The 19,837-nt window shown below is 29.9% G+C and overlaps 3 protein-coding genes across 3 annotated transcripts; 2 read left to right on the top strand and 1 right to left on the bottom strand.

Moving 5' to 3' along the window:
- Nucleotides 1-2,298: 2,298 nt before the first annotated feature.
- On the bottom strand, nucleotides 2,299-11,499 carry LOC100168361 (baculoviral IAP repeat-containing protein 7-B-like). Its single transcript, XM_008186016.3, has 6 exons — nucleotides 10,929-11,499; nucleotides 6,507-6,909; nucleotides 5,297-5,512; nucleotides 5,044-5,231; nucleotides 4,895-4,971; nucleotides 2,299-3,044 (listed from the first exon to the last, which is right to left on the bottom strand). Exons 2-6 carry the CDS (start codon nucleotides 6,907-6,909, stop codon nucleotides 2,561-2,563), a joined length of 1,368 nt encoding a protein of 455 aa, XP_008184238.2. The 5' UTR covers nucleotides 10,929-11,499; the 3' UTR covers nucleotides 2,299-2,560.
- A 1,307-nt stretch (nucleotides 11,500-12,806) lies between these two features.
- Nucleotides 12,807-17,983, top strand: LOC100159468 (LMBR1 domain-containing protein 2-like). The gene is made up of 8 exons (XM_029485451.1): nucleotides 12,807-13,270; nucleotides 13,349-13,581; nucleotides 13,785-13,942; nucleotides 14,791-14,958; nucleotides 15,410-15,620; nucleotides 15,711-15,881; nucleotides 16,829-16,997; nucleotides 17,742-17,983. The coding sequence occupies exons 2-8, from the start codon at nucleotides 13,408-13,410 to the stop codon at nucleotides 17,948-17,950; spliced, it is 1,260 nt and encodes a 419-aa protein (XP_029341311.1). The 5' UTR covers nucleotides 12,807-13,270; nucleotides 13,349-13,407; the 3' UTR covers nucleotides 17,951-17,983.
- A 434-nt stretch (nucleotides 17,984-18,417) lies between these two features.
- On the top strand, nucleotides 18,418-19,691 carry LOC115033233 (LMBR1 domain-containing protein 2 homolog). Its single transcript, XM_029485450.1, has 3 exons — nucleotides 18,418-18,423; nucleotides 18,729-18,933; nucleotides 19,215-19,691. The coding sequence occupies exons 1-3, from the start codon at nucleotides 18,418-18,420 to the stop codon at nucleotides 19,286-19,288; spliced, it is 285 nt and encodes a 94-aa protein (XP_029341310.1). The 3' UTR covers nucleotides 19,289-19,691.
- Nucleotides 19,692-19,837: the final 146 nt, after the last annotated feature.

Raw genomic sequence — 19,837 nt, 5'->3', positions numbered from 1 at the left:
TACAATACACTTAGGTATTTGATTATGATCATCACCAATAAACGTAAATCCGAAATTTAAATAGTTGTCTTTATACTTACAACGCTTTACTGTTTTGTCATTAATAGTTGATGAAGACGGTAACGGCAAATGAGTGGATTTATTATGTCAAATGAAATTATATGTAATATATTAATATATAAAAAATATAATATTTTGGCGACACACACCACGGTAATACGTGACACACCAGTGTGTCGCGACACACCAGTTGAGAACCATGGTTCTAAAGTATCAAGGTTATTCCAATTTTGTCGTTATTACTTAATTCCACCTACGGTTGATCAATTAATATAAAATTATATCCTTACCTAACCATTAACCGTACTAAAATCAGATGAATAAAAAAACCAAATTTAACCGTTTAAATCTTGTAATGTTATATTTTGTAGTATTTAATGAAAATTAAATGAGAACCCCTTTTATTTTTATTTTTTTGGGGCCAACTGATAACCTGATAACGCTGGTCGTACGTTAATTGCATTTGATCATGTACATAGCTCATCCCGCAGAAGACCGGGATAATCGAGAGTACACTGTAAATGTATAAGACCAGCGTTCGACTTGGGGTCGAAATATGTTTCCAATGATTTAAAGAGGTGTATTGGGGGTTTTGTGGACTATAAAATTTTGAATTTTAATATTTTTTATATATTTATGTTAAGAGTTTTCCATTATATTAACAAAAGTATAATGTTATTAAATGTTAGTATTAAAATAATCTGTCAAGGCAAGACAAGTGCAAAACTTCCATTGAAATATTTTAATGAAATATTAATTTATAATTATTTTAGTGTTAAAATGTTACTGCAAGCAAGTTGGTTTGATATTTAAAGTACTTATTTATTTGTACATTAAATTTAAATATATATGCTTTTTTGGCAACGGCTAGGTTCTAGACGACAATTCTGGTTAGACTAGTACTGGTGTCTAGAAATTTTACCATAACTCGAACAATTAATGTCTTTGAATCAAACCATTATCCAGCAATATTCAATCAATTTTATATAATACTTATAATACTAGTTTATAAAATTTTTTTTTCACACAATCTACTCAATTGTTTTAAATAACAGTAGTGTTATAATCTATATAATATATATTTTTTGAAATAGATTTAGTTCAAGGAGGCCCATGCTGCTTGGAATATGTGGATTAATTTATGTTTTTAAATCATGCAATCATGGCAGAGCATACTTTTTAAAAGTTCAAACTAGATTAGCAGATGAACCTATGACTATTTTCAATAAATGCTGTAACTGTGGAAAATGGTGAGAATAAGTTGTTGAGAAAAAAATGTATTGTAATGCATTTTTTGATTATTAAGTACCTATTCAAGAAGACACCCAATAAATATCAATAATGTATTAAAATAAATAACAAATGATTTATAATTTTAAAGTTAGATTTTTATTCAATAACTATTCTTTAATTGTTAAAACAATAAATACTTGTTGTTTTTTTAATTACAATAATTAAAATAAAAACTAAAAATATTTATTAACAAAGAAACTGTAGATACATTGGAGTATCTGCCTTAAGAGCTACAATTGATTTATTTATTCAACTTGAGTGTAAGATATGGAAATATAAATAATTAATCAAATTTATATAAAAAATAACTTACAGCGCCTCTACAATTATATATAACCAAGCTAAAATTAATTTGATTTTATAATTATCACAAAAGGTTCAAGGACTTCATACCTGTATACACATAATTGTTTTACAAACACTTTTTTGAATTTAGAAAAACACTGACCCAAAAATATAGTAGGCATATTTAGTATTAAAGGAAATTGACACATAATCAAACTTTTGTATTGGTCTATACATAATATTACAATTTAGTAGTGTTTAACTCATTTTAAATTAGAATATTGAGAACCCAGATGTTTGCAATTTTGTATTTCCAATTTCGGTGATAAATTATATGTCAAAGTACTTTTATATAAAAAAAAATAACATAATCGCAGATCGTCATTGTACTATGTAATGATTTTGATAACTCCGGTGTGCTACATCTTTTAAGGTAAGCAGTCGCACAATAAACTATGAACCTTATGCATTTTTAGAATATTATAAATACTAACAACACAACTGCATAGCAAGATTTATCTCACATTGATGCTCATTATATTTCATTATAAATAAGTTGTTAAAACTGAAATGAATTATACAAATTTAAATTTAATAATAGTATGTTCTATGACTATTCTTTAATTGTTAAAACAATAATTGTTTTTTTAATTACAATAATAAAACTAAAAACCAAAAATATTTATTTACAAAGAAACTATAGATACATTGGAATATCTGCCTTAAGAGCTACCATTGATTTATTTAACACTTTCATGCTTGTTATATTTCATTATAAAATAAGATGTTAAAACTGAAATTAATTATCCAAATTGAAATTTAATAATAGTATGGTTATCACCATACAATAATAGTATGGTTTTCACCACACAATAATAGCATGGTTTTCACCACACAATTCATCGCAGTGATTTTACAAGCCTTATAAGTATACTTGAATAGAGCAACCTATACCTTCTTTACACACCGGACACTCATTCATATTTGGTCCACATTTGACGCAGGCATAAATGTGTCTACAGGGTATAAATACCGCTGCCATTTCTTCTTCGTGACATACTCTGCAAAGCATTGGGTCTAATTGTGCATCTAAACACTGTGATGAACTGCACGGTAACTGTTCGACATTGTTAACTTTTTCTTCATCCATTGATAAGTGAACTCTCATAAGCAGGTCCATCGGCTGTCTACACATAGCGCAATGTTCGAGTGATAGAGCGCATTGAATGCAGGCGACAACATGGCCGCAAGGGACACAAGCCACTTTCATTTCTTCTTTATAGCAAATCTTGCACAGCATAGAATCTGGCATTGTATTAGGATCTCGCATTTCACAAAGCTGTAGGTTTTCAACAGATGTTATTTTGATTTGACGCATGTTGGAAATTTCTGGCTCATCAAGTTTTCTATAAAAACAAAAAAAAACATTAAATGTAAAAAACAAAATTAGATCTATAAACATATTTATATTTATAATATTTTGCATAAAAAAAAAAAACATTTTGTGGCGTATTCAAATGTTAAATAAGTTACAAGGAACGAAAATGCATTTTACGAATAGGATCGAAAAAAATTTGATTGCATTAAAATCTTTAAAGGAGCACAAAACACAAAAAAAAAATTATTTGAAAGAATGTTCAATTCTAAGAATAATGGTATAGGTTTTACGTTTCTACTCACATTATTCAATAAGTTATAAGAAAAAAGCGGGTAAGTGGATGTCGCTCTGCTGTACAGTAGGGTACAAGTGGGTCACTGTATAATGGATGGTATTAAATTTGAATTCAATGATATAATATCATTGTATAAGAAAAACGATTCTGAGCGGAGACTAAATCTAGGTATAAGACATATTATATACTTTTATCTATGGTATTAAAAAAAAATTGACCTATAATAAATTCCAAATTATTTAATTGGGTGACGAGATGGCCGAACGGCCTAACGCGTCGGCTGCGGCGCTGCCGGTCGCGGTTTCGATTCCCGGCCACTGGGCGGCATTTTTCTCCGGGCAAGTCACGAAGTCCGGGGAACAAGTGCTGCCATCCCCCACTCCGGGGCATGGCAGAAACCTACGGGTGCCCCATTCGAAATTCTGCCAAAATACACCCACGTGTAACACTCACCTACCGTTCTAAAAAAACTTACTGTTCTACCCCTCTCCCAATGGCCGAAGTTGCCGTGGGATAAAAAAAAAAAAAAAAATTCCAAATTAATCATATCACAATATCCATTAGGTACTTATAACGCGCTATACATCAACAACAAACCGTGGTACTATCATAGATATATAATAGTATACTTTAGAAGTTTCAAGTATCGACAAATAATATTATATAATCACAACAAAATAACTAAAATAGTTATTCTAGGTTTTTTAATATGTAATTTCGTCCAAATTTGAACTTAAAATAACTATAATAATAAACTGTGCTTTTGTATTTTTTTAGATTTTTTGGTAACAGGATTAAATACTTACGTTTTAAATTTTCAATTCTTAGATATAAAATTTTAACTACAAAATAATTATTCAATTTAAAATTTTCTAAATTTTGTTAAAATTCGATTTTAAATGCTTATAAAAAAAATTATGTGTAAGTATTTTTAATATTTTTCAACTGCTATTGTAACAATATACCAGGAGCATTGTATTAACTTTTTACTCATAGAAAAAAAAAAAAAATTGAAATATGAAATTGTCCGTAGACAGCTCAAAATAAGTCAAAATATTTTTCAAATGTCATAGTAAAAATATAGTAGGAGCCTTGTATTAAAGTATTTTTACTCAACAAATAAAGTTTTATTGTCATTCATAGAAAAAAAAAACTAATAAAATTGAAAAACTGAAAATGTCCCTAAACAGTTCAAACGAAATCAAAATATTTTTAGAATTTTATCATGTATAGAAAATGGAAATATAAGCAACCAGTGAAAATGGCATGTATCTACGATAATTTGTTTTAAAGTTACACCAGAAACCAAAGTAGATTTTCTGAAAAATCTATTTTTCTTAAAAATTCCTGTTTTTCCTTAATTTTCTTTTGTTTTTCACGACGCTTTTGAAAATAAATAAATAAAAATATAAATGTTGGAATATAATATAATCCATTAAAATTCTTATTACTTCATAAGATCAATTAATATGTTTGACAAAGAACACGTCTAAAATCCCATGTGACGCGTTTGTTAGACACAAACAGATATTCACGGTATTAAATCCCCTTAGATAATTAGACTGATTATTCAAGAAACTTACATTTTTGTCGAATTCACTTTCATATTATTTTCAATGATAGACGTATCCTTATGTTCAGCAATCCACTTGCGTACTTCCTATAAGATAATTTTAATGTTAAATAATGTTCAATATTGCATCCATAGTGATTGACAAAACTTTTAAATTACCGTTGCTTTTAGTTTTGTGTTTTTCAGACCACATACTTCGTCAATAAAGTTTTTCCCTTTATTCAACAACACATGAATACAAGTGTTTGACCATCTGGCATGTTCTGTCCATGGTTCATCGTAATCATCCCAGTCTATAAGACCTTGATCACAGTAATAACAACGCATACTGTCATTTGTACCAGTGCCTAAACAAATTGAAACAACATTAATATAAAAAATTGACTAGTATAGTAAAATATTATGATATTACCTTGATAATAAAATCCCGCTTCACATAGAGTTTGAATATTTTGTTTTAATGGTATCAAACATTTTTCAAAGGATTGTAAGCGTGCTTCTAAGGTGGCCAAATCCTTGTGCTCAGGTGGTTTCATTTCTTGCAGAATACCCACAGATTCTAAATAATCTTGTAACTTTGGTAACTCACCAGGACCCGACGTATAAATTCCACACACATCATAACCATCTAAAAAATACAATTAAAACAATTAGTTATTTTAAGCAATATGCAATAGTACTAAATACTGATATACTACATTTTTGTGATCGGTTTATGTATATTTTTAAAAAGAATTGAATGTCCTTAACGTTTGCATTATTCTTAAAATAAAAACTTATCAATACATTTTATATTTATTAGTAATTTATTTATAGATTTAATATATACTTTATAAATTAATTTCACTAACCATATTATTATTTTAAACAAATCAATAGGATTTTATATTATGTAATAATAATTTACTTATAGATTTAATATATAGTTTATACATTAATTTCACTAACCATATAATTTTATGTAATATTTGGTCCATCATAATCAAGCCCTAAAGTCTAGATTCTTTTAGATCCAAATCCGTAAATGAAACTATGTATTCTAAATAAATAATTAATTAACTAGGACACAAATCTAGTACCTATTATAGTATCTATAATATGGATATACTTATCATCTGACTAGTTTAATTTGAAATAAGAAGCAAAATTCAGATGGAATTGATCTTATTTGTTTCATTAACTGAAAATTATTTCACTAAGATTTGTTAGCTAATGATCATCATTAGGTACTCCTAATCATAAAAAGTACTCCAATTTTAACAAGGCTAACATTAAATAATTAGGTATTTCTTGTTTTTTTGGGAATAAAGCAGTATAGAGGAAAACTAATATAAGCATTAGGCAACATGTTTAAGTAGGTGTCTTCCATTTTATTTTAAAATAAAAGTATTAAGAGTTGATCCTAATATCCTAATATCTATCATTCTAGCTTACTACAGCATTGAAACTTTTTGCAATAATTAACTAGAAATTATCATTCAATGAATTGAGTATTTCTCTCTTTTATATGATGGTTGTTCAGTTAAAGTTATATTATTAAACGCATAAAACATTTATCTTAAAATTAACTTAAATTTGATATCAGATTACAAAAGCATTAAACTTAGGTATTTTATAATTACCAGAAGAGTCATTAAAAAATGCACAATGTGGAGACTGCCTTTTATGTTCAGCAGACGGATCTTCACCAGGTTGCCAATAATCGTATTCTGAAGAACAAAACGTACATCTAACACGATCTTGTGGGCCAACGTAATATAATCCAGCTTTGGCCATTTGAGTAGGGGTTATAAATTGTAGTTTCCAAACTCCAGCAAATGTTTTTAAGCGATTTTTGTATGAGGTCAAATCCCAAGAAGGCAGTTCTTCGCCAAAAGTTGGTCTAGACATTGGCTGAAATATATTATCAGAAACAGATTCAGTTATAGGATATGAATTATTCAAAATGATTGGAGATCTGTTTGACATATGATGATCAAATTTTAAAATCTGCGAGACAGGTTTATCATTTGGGGGTGTAGCCATCTGTAAAGAAAAACATAAATATCAATAAAAATTTACATTTCAAAAATGAATAAATACATATACTTCATAAAAAGATACTATTTGTTAGACAAAATAATGATTATTTTAATATTTACTGAACATTACTAAACACAGGAGATAATGATTTATGGAAAAACTGGTTGTACAGTGTGTTTTAGAACCTAGGCATTGTTTCTATGATGATGTGGGCAGAATTATGTATTCTGTATATACCACAAGATAATTCTGAAAATGTAAGTGTACACAAATCTAATATTGCACCAATGGCTTATACATGATGATAATTTTAAGTATAGACTGGAGGGTTTGAAGGGAATATAAAGTGACTAGATCTATTTTTAGTTAACACTTCAAACACTCCACTAATCCAAACTTCATAATTGATAAACATTTTGTCTCATATTATTTAAATTGCACATCAAAAATGTTCTCATTGAGAATTTAAAATCAATAATCTGGTTGCAAATTCAAAATTTAAATATCGCTTAACCAAATAACAATGAGAACGGATTATTATAATGCTACATGAAAAACATATACATAAGGTTTTTGGTTATTTCCAAAGATAAACATTTAAATTACAAATATTCCATGAAATATTGACTGTTTGTTGTTTAAAAAATCACTCAAATTATGCAAAAAACAACATTGGAATGAAACAGCGATATCAATATTACAGAAGAATACAATGGAATTAATAATGTTTGATTAAAATATAATCTAACACTAAAGGAAAAATAAAACAAAAATATCGAAGTTTTTTTAAATTTCATACAGTTTATAAGTAAATAATATAAAAGTATATAAATAATATATTTGTAACTTATAAAATATAATAAACTAAAAATTATGACCATTGATTTTTTAATAGCCTATTATCAATGCAGGCCATGTAAATGACATGACTATAAAATGTAAATAATATTAGTATTCAATCGTATATACAGGGTGATTCACCAAGTTCTTATTTGAACTTATTAACTAACTCATATTTGAATTGAAATTTGTCTTTCCGCAGGACACTCATTTAGTATAAAAAATCTCAACAATTTAAAAATATTTTCTTCGAATAGGCATATTTAAAAATGCTAAAAATCAGATTTTGAAAAACAACTGCATTATAGAAAAAAAAACGAGTATGTATGGTTGGTGAATCACCTTATATATTATATTTTTTTCTTTATTTGTTCATTAATACAATTTCAAGAGCTTTGTCAATGCTTATCATAAGTGGGTAGTAGGGAGATCATGTGATCTATTTATCTATATTTATATGACTATATGCATGATACTACCCTATTATCCAAGAGGAGACATAAGCGGCCTTCACTCCTAGTGGAGTGGAACCTACTTGGAAACCGGATGACGCAATCGGACGACTGCACTGAAAATTGGTGATCGCGTAGAACAACACAATTGTTTTGCAATTTGCTATGTATCAAACCGATGACTGCGTGAGTCGTAGTCAATTGTTTAAAAATAAAATAAAAATGAATATTTTAGTTTTCATAAACTACGAGAAAAGAAGGATAAATATAGGAAATGTTAAGCTTCCTCAGTTAAAAATAAACAACATTATGTCAAACAATATCTTTTATTTACATATTTTACTAACAAAAACTGTTTGAACTTTAAATGATACAGCCAACTAATTAAAATGAATGTGGAATTTTAATTATAAACAAATTAATTAATCACTATATTATTACCTTATATTATGATATACGTGATTGTAATTTATTAATAATATTATAATATATATTGTTATTTGTTTTAGGTTTAAATATTTTGGTAAGTAGGTTTTGCCTATGCCTATGCTTAAACCTATGCCTATTTTGTTTATAACTAAAGTAATATGATGCATTGATGCTTTATCCAGTAAAATATTTCATATTGTAAAGATCTTCAGAGCGTATAACTATCAGAACCACTGTAGCACAATAACAAGTAACAAAAACAATGGAAACGAGTAGCTGGCCTCAGCTGATAACAAAATAATCAATATTGTTTGTTTTGTCTAGACAGACAAACCAAGTTTTAGGCGCCCGTCGCCTAAAACCCATTAGCCTAATGAGCAGAAACAGGAAAACATACCTACGCCCAACCATACAATAATTATATTATAATGACATTATCGACGAGACATCGTCACGAGCACAAACAAGTCCGTCAATAATCGTGTGGAGACGTTATTACGGTAAACAATCGACAATAGCCCAATAATTTGAGTAATTAGATAAAGGGACGGAAACGAGCCTTTGCCCATGTACAATCGAGTAGGTATCGACCATTATGAGGACACCACACCTGCATGTGTTGTCACCACCTTACAAACACGTAACATACCAACTTTACGCTCATAAATTCACGTTTTAAGTCGTTAACTTAAAAATTACAGTGAATCGACCTATTATGAAACTTGATGGTAAGAATATTATCTGTGTTTCGTTGAAGGTTTTTTTTACAATAATTCAGTTTTTAAGTGAGTTATGAGCATTTTTAATTTACATTTATTATACATGTGTTTGTAAGACGGAGACAACACATGCGGGTGTGGCGTCCTTTTATAATACACATCAAAATATATTATTGTTATTATCATCATAGTACAAGAATTAAGAAGACAGTATCCTCAATGATAAGACTGCGCTTATTGTTTTGAAAGGCAAAGTAAAAATTATATATTATGCAACCAACAATAAAACAGGGTGACGTCACGCATATACATTTAACCTTATGCAAATAAATGCAGTATGCACAAGGCGATGCACATGCGCAAACTAGGACGAAAACATGGTTCGTATTGAGCATACCTCTTATTTCTTATACTATGGATGTCATATAATTATAATATTATTATTATTATAGCTCAAGTTAAAAATATCTATGAATATTCTGTTAGGTGGAACGGAAACGTAAAAACATCAGTTTCCGGTATTTACCTAAGGCATGCGTCCCGTCGAAAACCATGAACTAGAACGCGTGTGATTTGGAAAAATCCATGGTGCGGGCCATAGTATAAGGAATAAGAAGTATGCTAAATGATAAGACTGCGCATATTTTTTTAAGGGGCAATGTATAATTTATATAGGCAACCAACAATAAACACAAAGCGACGTCACGAGTATACATTTAATCTTATGCAATGCAGTATGCACAAAAACACAAGGCGGTGCACATGCGCGAACTGAGACGAAAACTCGGTTCGCGTTGATCATACTTCTTATTTCTTATACTATGGTGCGGGCAAAGTGAAATGTCTACCGCCCTCACCGCGCCCTACCCACTTGATAACAACAGCTCTTGACCTAACCTAACCATAAAAACACCGGTGAGTTTTGCGGGCCCACCGGTTTTGTCGTGCACGGCAACAGTTGTTCACATCGTCATGATACGAGTGATAACCAGATGGGACGCATTTTACGGCGGTCACGGAGTATCCTTAACAACTTATAGACTACCTATTTATGGTTATGTAAATGGGTGGTGCAAACCGTTTTTCGCGCGGCAAAACGACGAAGGAAATAGTAGGTACCTAACCGATCGATGTCGTGCCGAAAAACGAAAGAGACGAGAACGGTGGAGATGGTGGGAAACCACTACATGTGTAACAGGTAGACCTAATGGGAAAACAAATTACGCTACTTAAAGGTGTGACATAAATAAATTGTGAAAATTATAATGCGGTTTGTAAATAATTTAAGAAATATAGTCGTGTCGGGAAATCCTCAGAAATAATATAGGTATTTTGAATTTTTCCAAAACGATTTAAATCAAATTAAGAATTTATTATTTTTCGTAGGTACCAAAAAAAAAAATATTTCATTTTACATTATACCTGTAGCGCAGGTGACTGTAAATTATATGTATGAAAAAAAAAGATTTAAAAATATTGATTTGAACAAGGGTTATTTCATCTGTAAGGCCTACCTGATACTATGTTTCATAAACATGCCGAAGTTATAATAATAAAAAAAAAAGTAAGAAAACTATACTACCTTGTGTGATGCGGTTTTCCAGATTCGGGACGGCGAAACTACAGCGGGTGGAAACAAGTGTTATGGCGAACGAGGGGGAGCGACGTAGAATATGTGTCCCGGACGTTTTTCCCTCGGATTCGAAACGTCGATGCGTCAATGATCCAAAACGGTGTCGGTAGCAGCAGCTGTCGTCTTCGGCATCGGTCGCGTCGTGAATAATGACGACGATCATCCACGGATATTGCTGTGTCGCTCGACGGGAGCAGCGTCCACGCGGACGGCGACGTCGGAACGCGTTGGTGCGCGGTCGGGAAAAACTTGGAACAGAATGATGGCAGGACGGACAGACTCGAGCGGACCGAAAAAAAAGAATGACGACGGACGACGGAGCCGAGGCCTTAATATACCTGCTCGGCAGCGCTGCCGTCGCCGGCCGCGTTTCACGACCACCGTCCACTACTCTCCGGCCTCCGCAGCGACGGAAATGTCGAAAACGCATTCTTCCTGGGCCGGCGGGGTACGCTGCGCGGGGTCGGCTCTTCATCGCCATATCGGGGGTGCCCCGCCCTCACGGGCGTCAGGTCCGAGGCCGCCGACTCGCCCAACACTCGGAGCGTTGTACCCGTGCTACGGTGTGCCGCCGGCGAATCGTGACTGGGCCACTGGGTAGTGCAGCGGGCGTGCGCAAGCGCGAGCCGCATTCCATTAGACCAGGTCTCGAGTCGTGACAAAAAAAGATACCTAATGTTTGGTCATGGAAATAATAAAATATCGTTGTCAACCGCATTCCGATGTTTGGGCACATTATTCGGCCTACGCGTCTTTCTTTGTCCTTTACGCGCGCTATCGGAAAACGTCGAATGGCGCCAAGGTGCGCAGTGCCACACCCGAATGACATGTTTTTAACCGTTTTTTTTTCTCACACGACATGGACAACACGCGTTTACGCCGTCCGAGTAGAAATATCTCGATTTTGATAAAAAAAAAATACCTACATTACTTAAAATGACAATATTTCAAATGACAAGACAATGGGTATTTTCCATTAGTATAACACACGATACACCGTTAGATAAATAACGACCATTAATTATTCGTCGTCTTTCAACGATCTGTGCCTTCTTAAAAAAATATTTAATTGTATTTTCACAATTCAATTTTATAATGGGCGTTTTTTCTCTAAAACCAAAACTGAGCTAGTTCTACTAAGACGGTGACAACACGTCATGCGGGCGTGGCGTCGTCTCAATACATTACAACAATAATAATATTCGTTTCGACAAAGACTACGACAAATGCCTGAGATCGTAACGACGTTATTACCGTTGTATTACAATAATATTATAATATTATATTATCATCAGCTTATCACTAGATCGAAATATCCACGACGTGTAATTAGCATAGACGATAAAGAATAATTTCTTAATTATCATAGATAATAAAGTAATTATTCTTTATCGTCTATGCCGAGTCTTGAAAAATGGTTGTTCGCGCCGTCTTCGGCCGATGATGGCTGGCCCCTTTTAACTAGCGGCTAGTCAGTTTCCTGTGCTGCCCGTCTACGATTTTCCTCTTTCAAAACGGTCGTTTTAATTCCCGAAAAATAATTGAAAAATAAGTACCTAGGTAACGTAAATACCGCGGCAGATGCGTCGTGATATCATGCGCAATGAAATTCCATACGAAAAACAACGAAATGATAAAACAAAACGCGGGCTTATAATATTGTTCTGATAAGCGCGGAATGTGTTTACTGTACTTTCTGTAAGCGCAATTTAAATAAGGTTGGGGCATAGATAATAATATTATAAGAATTATTATAATATAATAATATTATAATAATTATATGATTATAATCCTAATACATCATCTATGGGTGACGGTCGTCCACACAAAACTCAAAATAAGTTAATAGTAATAGAGATAACCACATAATATTATATTGTTATGAAGTACATTACGACATATTATTATAATAATTTACCCTGAGAAATCGTTCTTAGATTAAAATCGTCCCATAGGAACGAATCACTGAAAAATTGCAAATTATACCGCCAACTTTACGAAAGACCTGTCGTCGTTGTAATGAGATATTTTGTAAGTTACCGAATAGGACTTGGGCATGCAAGCGGAGTTCAGGACAATAATATGTTGGTAGGTATATTTTCTAAGCACTCAACAAACGTTCTAAGACGTCAAACACTCAACAGTGGTGTAGTCATTGGGAAAACAAGACTAAACGGCTTTTCAGTAAATTTTGTATTTCACCGGTAACAGTAAATTCCATAGAAGTGCAGAAGTCTACTTTACTATGTGTTCATTATGTCTATGGTGAATACCGAGCTCCCGTGTGGTAGGTAAGTACACAATTTATCCATAAAATATAAGAATGTTATAATTTGATATTGTTGTTACCTATTTGTTGTCTTTTTTAGACCAATTTGTGACGGACGCGGTTACGAGTTGTCAAATAGATGTTTAGACAAGTCTTATAATGACTGTGGCAATGTTTGGCGCCGAAGTTATATTTGCTTTTATTTTAACTACAGTGCTCCTCGACCGTTATGGCAATTGGAAAACTCAAAATATCGTTGTTACAACGGCTGTGCACATTTCTTGGTGTTTTTCCCTTTTAATTATCTTCGTTCTTCCCATCGATATATCTTTGGTAAGTTTTTAGATTGTGTTAAATACAACACTTCATAGCGTTATACCTACCTACATTATAATTATAAAGTATTCATTCGATTTCGATTTCTATAACTTATTAAAAATATCAATCTGATTAAAATATATATTTGTATACAGTATTTATATAGGTAATTAGTATTCACATATTCAATACCTACATAATTGTTATTTACACTCTAGTCAGCTTATCGTAAATGTGTTCAAGATGGGCCTAACGATAATACTACAATTTCTATTCATGTTTCATTGACCTGTGAGAAGCCCTGGAGTTCTGTGCCAGGTTCTACGTTATCAATCATGTGGAGGGTTGTTTATTGGACTTCTCAATTACTAGCGTGGTATGTAGTCGTGTAGCATATAATTCGCATCACTGAACAAATGGTGACACAAATCAAAATATAGGGAAATTGACTTAATGTTTCATTATGTCACTATAAATAAGATTTTTAATTAATTTTTCTTTTATCAATCTTACATTATTGTAAATTTAATAGTCTAAATAAATATTGCATACCTACCTTACTTTTATGTGCTTAAAATAATTATTCAAGTACCATTTCTCCTTTGTTTTATTTAAAATTTGATTTCAGTTTGAATAGTGTCATTATTTCTCTTTGGAAAAATTATTATTTTTGATTTACGCCAAATAAAATAAAATAAAATTTGTAATTCATTGCAATACTTACTAAAGCAATTATTGTTTTTTTGCAAAACGTTTTAAATCTTTACTCATTACAAATAATATTATTGAAGTATAAAATGTCTACTTTATGTAGGGTTTTTATAGCATTTCAATTGTTTGAAAGAAATTTAATACTGAGAACACTTATATCAATTTTGTAGTAAGTTAATTAATTTAATTAACTTGACTACTTAATAAAAATTAAAGAGCAGTTTTGCTATACCTAGTTTGTGTTTGTTAAATAAATAAAACAGTTAATGTTACACCGATTTTCTCTAAATAATTATAACAAAAAAAAATTATAAGTATTACTCCAAAATACGTTATCTGTATCAAAGTATCTTAAATTCTATTAAACTCTTTTTTACTGATAGTCACTGTGATTCTATTTATTTTTTTATTATTCATTTTTATTTTTTATACATTTAATGTATTTTTATAATTACATTTGCAATATATTTAATGAATAGTTTATGTAGTTATAAAAAAAATAAAAATGTTTAGGTTTATTATGCCAGTTATGAAACACTATGTGGAATCTGGAGAATTTACAGTGAAGAACAAGTTGAAAAATGCTATTAAAAGCAAAACTCTTTATTATAGTAAATTATTGTTAATTGTTACAATATTTATAACTTATGCTGCTCTTACCCCAGGAGTGTATTTAGAATGGTAAGTATATATACTTTGTACAGATGTCAGATGTCATATACTTTGGAACAATAAATAACAACAGAATTATTTAAATTACAAAAATAACAAAAATAAAAATAATTACTAAGTATAAGATTTAAATATACGGTTATGAAGATAATTTAGTTTAAAATGATAATTAATTTACTTTTATTTTAAGAAAAATTTAACTATTTTTTTTAATTTTGGTTTTTTAATAACAAAATTATGACTCTAAATGCTATGCAAACTGTTAGTTATTAAACTAATGAGTTGTGAGCATATCCATCTTTCAAATATTAATTTTATCAACAATTTGAATCCCTACAATTTCTTTTAAAACTTAATTTAAACACTAGTAGAGGTAATTTACACTCTGTTAAACTCAGTCAAACTTAAGCTATTTCAATATAATTAATATTAAAATATTATTATTTTTAATTTATTTTAGGCAAACATTAAAGGCTACTGCATCATCTGCTAGCAATACATATGGATTGTTTCAGTTAATATTATTGTTAGGTATTGCATTAGTTGATATTCCAAGAGAATTATGGCGATCTAGTCAAATTGATTATACATTGAGAAAAGTATACTTCAAACTGTCAAAACTTTATACCGAAATGTTAGAATCCGAAGTAGATTTAGAACATGTTCTTGAAGTACTTATTTCTTATAGTATATTATACTGTTTTATATAAAATACTTTTATAAAATCAAAAACTAACTAAAATTTGGAATTCTTGCATTAGTCAATAAAACTGGTTAGTATCAGTATGAGTCCAAATGATGTGTTGTATGATTATTTTCAAATAATTTTGAAAAAAGTTCCTAAGGATCAACAATGTTTTTTGAAAAATGAGCAGTCTAAATATCATACATCACCTCCTTCGATTGATATGCTAACTCAACTTCATGAACAAGTAATACAAAAAATAAATATTATATTAAAAAAAATTATAATAGTGAGCTCAATACAAGTTTTGTTATGTTGGAAAATGAAAAAATTAATATTATTTGTGGGTAATTGAAACTTTTAAAGACTTTTTCAAATAAAATGTTTTCTGAAATAATTTATTCAACCTACTGTATTTCAAATGCAAAAATAAATCATTTTAACATCTATAATGTCATATAATATACTTAGTAATATGGATTCGTCTTTGCTCAGAATTATTTTTTGTATACAATAAATTTATATCATTGAATTCAAATTTACCACATTTGTGCATAGCGGAGCGGTACCCATTTGCGCACTTTTTTTAATAACATATTAGGTTAGTATTTGAGTAAAATTTTATTGAGTGTATATTGTATTAATTGCATTCATGAATATTGTTGCTATTGTTACTTATAAATTATATGAGATATCAACTAAGCACCTTCGGCATACGCTACACCGGCATGTGTTGTCTCCGTCTTACAAATCTACAACATAGCAAAAATTGTTTTGCTCGGGATACAACCACTCGGGCTGTAGTGATAGTAATTTATATACAATATAGTTGAGAAAATTAACGAAAAGTTCATATTTTTTCAAAATCCATAATTTTTCAAACTTGAATAACTTTTTTTATTTCTGATATTGAAAAATAAAAACGACATTTCACAGCCATAGTTCTCCTTTTTATATGGGGAAAACTTTGTTACTTAAATATGACTAGCTTTTCGGGTTTTTTCCATGCAAACAATAAATTTTGCTATGTTTGACATTTGTAACGGGAAGACAACACATGCAGGTCTTAAGTAGGTTATACAACATTGCTAGTAGGTATCAAATTAAATAAATTTGTAGTTATTAAAACAATTTTAATAATAATATACTAGTATTCTAGAGTTTACAATAGTATAATATATTATATTGTTATAGTTGATTATTGCCGTGGCAACGTATCATCGTACAAAAACGCAGAGCAGTTTAATGATAGAAAAAGCTATTTTCTTAGAAGATATTAATTCAAACATGACATCTAAAGAACGAAAGTTTAAAAAAATGTTCAATAAACCTTCAAAATTGAATAGTTATGCAGCTACAATTGGTGAGTTAAATCAGTTTAAATTGGTTGTTAATTAATATTTATTAAATAATATTATATTTGTTATTTTCTTCTCATTATAATATTTATTTTTAAATTTCTCTTTCTATTGTAATTGTTTTAAATCAAAAGTTATTAAACTGTAGGTAATCGAATACTAATAAATTATGACTTATTATTATAATGAAATCTAAGGGGTAGATATCCAAAACGTATTATTGCAAAAGTATACAAAGTCGAGTTAGATATCGATTCTTATAGAAAAAATATTGATACATAGATTGGCGTCGTTATAGTAGATCAAAATGTTTTCTGGTCAAATCTACTATTAAAAATGACTGGTTAATCCATAACAAACCTTTCCTATGCATCAAAATGATATTTAGAAAATCAAAATATACTTTTTCCAGTTTCAAGCCAAAACGTACTATTGACCATGTTAAAAGAATAGGCACCAATCATTAATTGTACCAAAACAAACTTTTTCCAAAACATAATAAGGGAAGTAAAATAGTAAATCCAAAACGTACTAAAATTTAAAAAAAATTTAAATAAGTTTTAAATTAAATTAAAAATATAACTCTAGAATGTTTAACATATTTGAATCGTTTTAAATATAAATAATTTAAAAAAAAAACATTTTTCTCAAAATAATTTATTTGTTTTGACATTACTACCTTTTTGAATTTCCACCCCTCATTTAGTTATGTATATTTTATACATAATCTTAAATTTGTTAATTTGTAGAATGGTATTGGTGGTGTCGTTTACACCCTATGATGCTACAAGTTTTATCAGTCATTACTGGCGTGCTATCAGTTATTATTGTATGGTCTGAAATTACATTTTTCAAGAAGCAACCAGTGCTCTCTATTTTTGCTTTAATGGTCAATGTGGCAAAACAAAACAATAATTATGTTTTGATACAAGTAAAGCATATAACAACTTTTATTTGAAATTGTGTGTAAATGTTGATTTTTAATTTCCACCAAATTGTTTTAACAGGTATTATCTACATTGTCAATTGCTTATTTGGCATATTGTACGTATTCAACAATATTTAAAATAAAATTCCTTAACATATACTACCTAGCACCAAATCGTCAAACAACTGAAAGTAGCTTAATTTTTTTTGGATTGTAAGTATTCTTCATATTCAATTTATTTGAATTGAAATCATTAGGTATTACCATTGTAGGTTGTTGGGCCGTCTAACATCACCAATGTGTTTAAATTTCCTTGGACTTATTCACATGGATAATCATCTGATAAAGAGTCATAGTCTTGAAACTGATTATACCCAGGTAAAAATTTGTTATTTCATTTGGATATAGATTAAAATAGTAATAAAAGATTATTGTGTGGATAATTACCAAATAATCATACCAAATTGTAAAACAAGCAAAAATACATAATTAGCTAAATGGTAGTAATTCCTTAATACTCATTGGACTGTTTAAATTAATAACATTCTTCTAATGTTTAAAAACATACCATATTTACAAAAATGTATTAAATCAGAGAAAAATTCCTTTATTTGCACTATTTACACTTACATGGTTATTCTACAATTGTTTATTTTATTTAAATTCTTTTATTTTTTTTGTTACTCATAACTAAGATTTTTTTTTATTATTATTATTTTTTGCCACTTAAAGTTTTTCATTTACTATTTTAGATGGTCCTAATAATTTTAAACTTTTATTTACCTTATTTGAGTTATTTTTATTTTAGATAATGGGACATATGGATATTATTACAATAATCTGCATCGATGGCTTCAATGTATACTTTCCAACCCTCATACTGGCCGTTTGTTTAGCAACTTATTTTAACGTTGGAGCAAAAATATTGTCCATATTAGGATTTCCTCAGTATTTAGAAGACGATGATTTGGTGATCGATTACATTCTAGATGGGCATTTGATAGTTGTTCGAGGTAAATTGTATAATATTGTACATTTTTACTAAAAGCTATTATACTCTTTTCAGGTTAAGAGTGCCCAGTCGCTCGGACGAAAACTGGTACTGTTTGCGCATGCACGGAGAGCGCTGTGCTGTCGTACAATGCTGACTAATAACAGAGCGTCTGATGTCTCCTGGGTGGGGGGGGGGGGGGTGTCTGACAGCTGTCGGCGACTCAGTATGAATGCGCGAGTCTGAGCACTCTTAACCTGAACAGAGTATAGTTAATGCTTAAACTGTTTATTTTCAATTTAGAAATAGATAGGCGTAAACGTAAAATACATAGGAATAAAATATGTTGTAAATATAGAGAAACTTCTCAAATATAAAGGAATATGTCAAAGAAAGTATGTATAACAATACTATATACTACTATAGCATAAAATGTACAATGTTGATGATCAATAATGAATTATTAGGAATTCCACCATCTTAGAAAGACACCATGAAATCATGCTTGTTGGATAAAGCTAAACCCATTGATCAATCTTTTCATAGTTACAGTACGAATCATACTCCTGAAGTAGAAATGCAGCTGTGAGTACAAGGCCTAAGAACACGTGGTTGCCACCATGGAATATATTTATAATTTTAGGTAAAAAAAATTATTTTACGTTTCCCTTAATAGCATTGTTATTCTAAATTGTATTTTTTGTATGTTGAATTTCAATGCATCAAGATCAAAATAATTTCTATTGTAAATTAAATATTATTTTTCTTTTGATAGCAATTTGTAACCATTTTTAATATTTACTATGTGTATTATACTATTAAATTAAATGAAAATATCCATTTAAAAATATATTATATTAAATGAAAAAATAATGTGTTTTCACAATGACGTATGGTTTTCACAAATAATTAGTATATATATCTAA

The sequence above is a fragment of the Acyrthosiphon pisum genome, chromosome X, assembly GCF_005508785.2.
Source record: "Acyrthosiphon pisum isolate AL4f chromosome X, pea_aphid_22Mar2018_4r6ur, whole genome shotgun sequence".
Taxonomy (NCBI): Eukaryota; Metazoa; Arthropoda; class Insecta; order Hemiptera; family Aphididae; genus Acyrthosiphon; species Acyrthosiphon pisum.
Note: the sequence above shows the minus strand (reverse complement) of the source record. Positions and strands in the feature narration are given on the sequence as shown.

Bases quoted from the DNA above. Each gene is read 5' to 3' on its own strand.
- LOC100168361 (XM_008186016.3), bottom strand. From the start codon at position 6,909: ATGGCTACACCCCCAAATGATAAACCTGTCTCGCAGATTTTAAAATTT. The intron at 5,513-6,506 runs GTAATTATAAAA...TGTATTTTTTAG, and splicing joins ATTTTTTAATGACTCTTCTG to ATGGTTATGATGTGTGTGGA. The intron at 4,972-5,043 runs GTAATTTAAAAG...ATTATCTTATAG, and splicing joins ACACAAAACTAAAAGCAACG to GAAGTACGCAAGTGGATTGC.
- LOC100159468 (XM_029485451.1), top strand. From the start codon at position 13,408: ATGACTGTGGCAATGTTTGGCGCCGAAGTTATATTTGCTTTTATTTTA. The intron at 13,943-14,790 runs GTATGTAGTCGT...AAAAATGTTTAG, and splicing joins ACTTCTCAATTACTAGCGTG to GTTTATTATGCCAGTTATGA. The intron at 16,998-17,741 runs GTGAGTTAAATC...GTTAATTTGTAG, and splicing joins TAGTTATGCAGCTACAATTG to AATGGTATTGGTGGTGTCGT.
- LOC115033233 (XM_029485450.1), top strand. The intron at 18,934-19,214 runs GTAAATTGTATA...TTTTCAATTTAG, and splicing joins GCATTTGATAGTTGTTCGAG to AAATAGATAGGCGTAAACGT.